The sequence below is a fragment of the Neospora caninum genome, chromosome VIIa (assembly GCF_000208865.1).
Source record: "Neospora caninum Liverpool complete genome, chromosome VIIa".
Classification (NCBI taxonomy): domain Eukaryota; phylum Apicomplexa; class Conoidasida; order Eucoccidiorida; family Sarcocystidae; genus Neospora; species Neospora caninum.
Window position 1 is genome coordinate 1,815,409 of NC_018393.1, and position 7,373 is coordinate 1,822,781.

The 7,373-nt window shown below is 53.3% G+C and overlaps 1 protein-coding gene across 1 annotated transcript; it reads right to left on the reverse strand.

Moving 5' to 3' along the window:
- Positions 1–4,500: 4,500 nt before the first annotated feature.
- On the reverse strand, positions 4,501–6,244 carry NCLIV_021350 (SFT2 domain containing 1, related; the record flags this gene model as incomplete). The annotated part of the gene is made up of 2 exons (XM_003882330.1): positions 4,501–4,835; positions 5,767–6,244. 2 exons carry the CDS (start codon positions 6,242–6,244, stop codon positions 4,501–4,503), a joined length of 813 nt encoding a protein of 270 aa, XP_003882379.1.
- Between the last annotated feature and the right edge of the window lie 1,129 nt (positions 6,245–7,373).

Here is a 7,373-nt window from a genome sequence, read left to right on the forward strand (position 1 = left end):
ACAGGGACACGTGATGGGAAGCGCGTAAAATCTGAAAAGGTGACAAGCACATACGAGAAAAAACGGTTTTCAGGTTGATGCTTGGGACACCGGGGGAACACATTCTCATTTCGATCGATAGAGCACACACGTGGTCATCTGCTGGCGGCGAGAGTGCAGCAGATGGAGTCGCTGAAGGGCGGCCGCCCCGTTCGTTCATTCGAGTATGTCCATCGACATTTGTCCAGGGGTGTAGATGTCATCTGCTGCAGACGCTCGCCGCCTTCCTCCCTAAAATAGGCCTTGTGGGTGTGGTCTAGTCACATATGCACAGAAGCTTGTATTGGGAGGCGCTGCGGTTCCGGAGCATTACTCAGCCACTCCTTAGAAAAAAGGGGGAAACACGTTCTTGCTCAATCCTTCTTGTTGAATCTGACTCAAAGCAAACGGAACGCGGACGAACTCGACATATGCACACTGGCACCAAACCAATTCCTGCTTGGCTGAAGCAGGTGGACGGACACTCAAGTCGCCTTGTACGGCAGCCTTCTGCCTCTCATCTGTACTGAGGGGGGACAGCACGAGCGTTTGTGATCTGTCGTACGGCGTGTGTATCGACAAGATGGGATTAGAGGTGACACCAGGCATACGTTGGTGCTACCATGCAACAAAATGAGAGAGGAGCTGCGGTATGTGACCGCGTCGACTTCGAAGACGCCTTTCTGGCCCGGTTTTTTAACGTAAAATTCTCACCAGGAGTGGACAAAGAACTGGAACCACTGCTTACACGCCAGCGCTATCGCGGCAGTTGGTAGCGGCGGGGCGTGCTATGAGAGGAGACTCTCTCGGGTGATAAGGACGCCAGGCTCAGGGGCACATTCCGGGTGCTTCGGCGTAGAGTGTCGTGCCTCGTCGTCCTATCACACATGGGCAGAGAAGAAAGTCGCGCCGTTTTTGCCGCACAGAGACTCGCAGCGGTCGTGAGAAGATTGCCAGTACCAAGACTGCAAGGACGACTCCGGTCAAAAAGGGGGAAAATGTCCCATCCAAACCCGACAGTAGCCCCGCGCGGCGGTGTGTTGGGGACCAGGGGAGGCGGTAGGTGAGAAGTCTCTCCTGCCTCTGAGCCGCGTGCCCGACAGGCGACGGGAAGGCGGTGAGCAAGCGGCCCTTGGGGTACTATTCCCCGCCACAAAAAATGGGACGCCGCGGATTTTTTTATCTTCACTGAACGGACGGCAAAACGGCATCGCTACAAACATGTGCAAAACGTTTGAAAAATCGCGAGACTCTCCGCGCAGGGAATATCGCCGATTCAGACGCGACGCTCACGCGTTCGCAGGATGCTAGGCGATAGTTTCGCGATTTCTCAGCTCAGGTTCGCACCGACACACCCGAGCAACGGATGGGCAGACAGAGAGGGGTTTTTGTGTCGTTGACCCCCGCTCTTTTGCCCCTCCCCTGCTCACACAGCCGTCCAAATCCGCACCGTGTGTTCACTTCCACCACGCGCTCGCGCGCCGGTCGTAGCGACCACGTATTCTGCTCTCTCTCTGCCACCGAGTCAGCGAACGCTCGACCTACTGCGGAAAAAATTGACTCCAACTGGGGGGATTCGTGGGCACGCTGTCGTGGGGGAAGACGCAGAAGGCGCGAGTGCGAACGCCACACGCACCCTCTGAATTTACAGGCCAAGAGGCTGCGCACACAACAGGACGCCTGTGGTAGCAGGACGGGAATGACGCAGTAGCGTGATTCGCGCGGCGGTGAACCCTGATGGAGCTACGATGGGGAAGTCGAGATGAAGCTTGCGGAAAGGAATCGAGAACGACGGAAAGAGAGAGTTCATAGGGCCAACTTTAAAACTTTGGACGCAAAAAACAGAGGAGAACGCTGCACACGAACTAAGAAAACAATAAAGTAAACGCAGCTCAGAAAGCGACAGCTACACCACTCTCTCACCGACGGGGCTGCAAAGTTAGGAGGTCGTTCGTTCGCCCCCCACTTTGCTTCATCAGATATTGCACCGCGTCCTCTCCTTTTGATATGACATTTCAGTGTGTAAGATCTTCCAGTTGCCCTCCTTCTCGAAAGCAGCGACGCAAACAGAAAGATACAAAAAAACTGACGTTGACGCAGCGGAGGCCGGCCACCTCGACACAGGCGAGCATAGATCTGGCGGTCGACTGTCCAACCCTCCAAACTTCCCCCCACCCACCTCGCACACGTGGCCGCAGTGAACGGTCCATTTCGAGTGACTCACCACCACCCTCTCTCTCCAGTTGAAGCGTGCGAAAAAGGCGGGGCAAAACTACTCTCGCGGACCCGCGAACACACGTCTCAAACAGTCCTGGCGTCATTTGGCTGTGGCAACGAAGGGGGGGAGAGGGCTTGAGTGAGGAAAACCGTGACAGTCTCTGTGGCATTCCAAAGCCGCACACTGCATTCTTGACTTACTCACGGGGATGCACTTTCATATTAGTGAAGTTGAAGCAGTGTGCACAGTGACACTGGCCCCCTGGTTCGTTTTGGCTGTCATCGATCCACGAGACACGTCGGAACTCCTAGATACAAACCAGCACGAATAGGAGACTGAGAATGCGGAGGGCGAGGAACGCCAAGGATCAAGGAAGGAGACACATCGTTTCGCAATTGCCGCCTGAATGTTGTTTGCCATTACGTGGCAGGGAAATCTGATCCAGGTCTCACGTGTGCAAAACTCTCCTCAATGCCGATTTCCTTCTTGAGGGCAGGCAAGCGAACAAATCCTACAGCAGGCACCACACTACAGACGAGATATGGTTACGCCGGAAAAGGGCAAGGCAGCATACACGGTGCCAGGGGAGAAAGATGAAAGACAAAACCGTATGGCGTGCTTGAAAAGTGTGTGTTACTCGACAGACTCTTGTCAGCCGGCAGGCGAGCCTTTTTCTTGTCGGGGTGTCGCAGGATGAGCGTTCGGGAGGGCGAACTGTAGGCAGAGAGGCACAAAAATTCAAGCAGTGTTGATGGATGAGGTGAGGTACGACACGAGCTTCAGAAATCGAACTTTACGAAGCCGCACACCTTTCTCACATAGTCCCCAAACACTATTTCTTCAATGGTTGCAAGGCGGCGAATTCAACAAGTCCGCCGTGGGCGGAAGCCTCATTTTTTCCGGCGACCGACAGGCTCGTGAGGGACAAGCGTGCGCATCTAGCTAGTGTGTATTCCTTTCTGACCTCTTTTGAGTGATCAACTGCGTAGTCAAGTGTCAGGTTGTTCTTGGCGCACCAGCTGTGGAACCTGTAACCGTCTTAACGGAGAATACGCAGTTTGTCCATCGTGTTTGCCTTGTCTCCCTCATTCTACAATGCTCGATTTTGCATTTGTGTAGAACGGCGACGACCAAAATTATTGTCTCCGCCACGCGCCCCGTTCGAGACGCCGTCAGTCAATCGGATTCAAAACAGTAATTTCCAGTGGGAGGTGAGGCCTTTGTACCTTTAGAAAGAAAAGATTGTTCGCGTGTGTCTCACAGGCGATAAATGTGGTATTCCGAGGCCTGCCTTTCCTGAGAAAAACCTGCTTTACGATCGAGACTGCCTAGAGAATGCCGGCGTAGGTAGTGGCGTGTTTTTTCACGAGCGCGCTCACGCTATAGGGTAGGACCGTCAGGGGTGCCGTCATCGGACGACCGTTGTATTCGTGTGTGTCTTTTCAGAACAACGTGCGCAAGTAAATTTGACAGGCGTGTTTGCCTTTCCACATAATAGTCGCATGTACCAGAGTGTTCCCGGGGGTACGCCCTCACTTCCCGGGTGGATTCGACGTTGACCGCTGTCCCCCTAATATGCGCGAGAGCATCACATGGCAAGAAGCAAGTAGAAGTAAGCGCTGCTTGAACGTTTTTTTATTATTTAGTCGTTGAACACGAAGGCAGCACATCACCGGGGCAAGCCACCGCTTGGATGGCGAGCGGCCTCCATCTATCCGGAATACTTAGCTTCGGGTTACGTACCACCAAGGCTCTGAAAAAGAGGCATATTTTGAGGAATCGTTTAACAGAACATTGCGACACAGCTTCAAAAATCAGGCAGCCCTGACCCCTGCCGCGCTCGACGAGAATGCACTGTGGCCTTGACCATTTCCTCTGGTGTCTATGCGTGCAGAGGTCTTTCAAGTTTGCTAACCATCCTTACACGATCACCGCATTCACTGTTTCCAAATCGAAAAAACCACCGCCTCTCTAACTTCCTATATCCTGCATAGAGTAATCACGTGCAAGGAAACTGGAAAGTCTTTTCTTCTCACAGAGTCACGTGACGCGGGTCTCGTCGATCCTTCTGCCCCGCCCGCCTCCCCCCCCAAATATCCACGACATCTACTGTCTCTCTGTATCGAGAGCCCGTCTTTTCAAATTCTACCTGTGGTTTGAGGAAAAGCTTGTGACGGACTTTGAGAAGGACAATGCACCTTCCGTTCATTCGCACAGGGTACAAGCAGTACCAGAGGCACCCGGGCGGTTTAGTACTCTGTCACTTATAGCCATGAACGCACCCATCTGAAGCACCACAAGACACTCTCGCGGCCATAGGGTATGTAGCTAAGAGAGTACCATATATATGCAAGCCACTGAAGTGTTAGACAGAGAATCACGAGTGGTGCAACCGGCATGAATATCGCGCAAAGCAGGGTCCCCATAATACTGCCAGCGAAGACGCCGGAACTCCAAAGTCGCGATTTCTCTGTCATGCCTTCCAGCTGCCGCCTAAAACCGACAAGAAAGGCCGTACCCAAGAGGCCAACACAATTCCCCAATGTGTACGCGATGGCAAACTTGGTGCTCTTGCCTCGTACTAGATCTTGAAACGAACCTGAGAGAAAAAGGAGTATGAACGGCGTACACATAATGCATTTCCTTCCGTACGTTTGACTCGCGCGAACAGTCGTGCGGGCCTCGAATTGCCAGCAAGCATACCCTTCTCGACAACATCGCTGGCGGCACGCAATTCACACGTCGACGCCTTACATGTGCAGAATCCATGTGAGCCTGCTCTGCTGTCTCCAGGGCGCGCGGCTCCAAACGTCGTGCAGTCTAAGTGTGTGCCCAGCTTAGGTCGATCTGACGCGCTTTTTTCTTTATCAAACTAGCACTGCCGGCGTATACCGGCATGGCGTGTTCTCAGTTGAACTCGCACGAGGTCGTGGCCCGTATGATTGAGTTCTCTCGTTTTGACAACTCGGTCACCGCAGCGACGACACTCGCCAGGAACGATCCACAGATACTCACAACAGGGCGCGGAATCCTTGTGCTGCGTGTGCCCCCATCGCTCTTTCCACGTTCTGAACGATGTCGTAACGCCAAGCCCATGGAGGAACCCTCCACACCACATTAGATATTCGTAGATTCTGCTTATCAGCATAACCTTAACTGGCAACACAGAGCAACTAGCCTTCCTGTTATTCTTGCAGAATGATGTATTCAATCGCAAAAACGGATGCGATGTACCGGGCGGAAGAGGTGATAAAGGCGAGGACTGGAGCAGCCCATAGGGGGGGGCGCTGAAGAGATTGTCGTGGGCAGATAGGAGGAGTGCGCTCTAGAAAAAGAGACGCGATAACGGAGAAGAGCAGTGGTTAAAAGGAGCAAACGCAATGTAGGAGGGGCCAGAAGGAAACCGAATATCTCACCGAGCATGGAGAACAAAGGAGGGTGAATACGCGTCAATGGTTTTCTTTCAGCGAAGTACAAAAGTGAGATCTCCCCACATTTCGCAGTGTGCTTGCCTCCTCGTTCTCCCCTACCTAGAGCAAGAGACGAGATGACGAGGCAGCCTATAAAGCATGTGAGCCACCCAAGTAGACGTTCGGTCAGGGTCAAAGGTGGAAAACAGCAACACCACTCTTCTTCTTCTTCAAGGTCGTCAAACTGCTGACCAGCTGCTTGCCCCAGCGAGTCGGTGCTCCTGCCTCTCAGCCGCTCGGAGACAGCCCGCGGAAACGCGAGAAGTCGTCCTCCCATGTCCCGAGAGGAACTGGATGTTCCCTGAGGGAACGGCCATCCTTCGTGGTACGCTGGATGTCTCTGGGATGATTCCGCTCTCCGATCGTCCGGCGACACTGATACATGGTAGGAAGAAACATATTTCTGCTCTCCTTCTCGGCCGCCGGATGACGTCACTCGGCCACTGGCGTTTTCTCGTGAGTTTACACCGAAGCCATCAGGACGGGCGTGTGAGGACAGAGAGGCAGTCAGAAGAGGAGCTGAGGTTCGTCCAGGCATCTTGGACCTTTAGTTTGCCGAGTTTCGTTTCGTAACGTGCGAGACGTGTCTCGAACGGCAAGAAGACATTCTCGCTCAACGTACACTTGAGGTGAAACGCGCGGAGCAGTCGTGCTTCCTCCTCTCGAGAACGACGTCGCAGATGGAAGACGACGATTCCGAAAATGTGAATTCGCGACACCGAAAGGAAAACGGGCTTAAAAGGCAATTTTCTTCCCAGTCTTCCGGTATTGTCCCCGGCTGGGGACAAACACACGGCGACGGACAGGGCAGTACCTCAGCGTCTTGTCTTTCTCGAGCAGAAGCCGGAGGACGAAAAATCGCCTCGATGTTGAAATTGTCTACTTTCGTGGTCTATCAAGAGAGATGCCGTTTCTGGAGACCATGGGACGGTACGGAAAGTGTAAAGGGACAGGACCGAGAGAGACTGGCGGCTCGGCTGTCTAGAAAGAAGTCCCGGGGAACGCGGAAATGACCCTCTTTCCTGTCAGAAGGAGGCACGAAACAAGACGAATGGAGACATAATATTTATTCAGGTTCGGAGTGGAACTCCTGATGCTGAGATCTGTAGTCGATTTTGGCTTAAATGGGCGGCCGGTCCACAAGAGACAAGCACAAAAATAGCATAATGGTAGGCTACCCCAAGGTTCTCCGCCACACAAAGGGTGCCACGTGCATGCCAGAGCGTGGTGAACCGAGATATGTCTGGAGACTTGAGAAGAAAAGTAGGCAACGGACAGGAAAGAAACGCGGAAGAGTGTTCGTCTCCCGGCATCTTTGGCTTTGATTATCGTCCATACCGTTGTTGTCGCAAAGCAACCGAGGGCCGGAACAGCGGTCCCGTCTGTTGCGACTTGCGCGTCACACCTTTTCGGGCTCGTCTCCAAGTAAGACCCGCTCTCTATCCGTGAGACGGCGACACGAACAGGCGTGCAGATGGCAAACAGAGCAGCCCTGCATACGGTGGCAGGGAAAGTTGATTCACAGAAAAAGCGTTTAGAACAAGGAAGAAGGGGAACGCACACGAGGGACGGTACTGACCAGACTATAAGGATCAGTGGAACGAGATATGTACAGCAACAAGCCGTCCACTCGGGACTTCGGAGACAAGATCTGCACCATTGGTAAC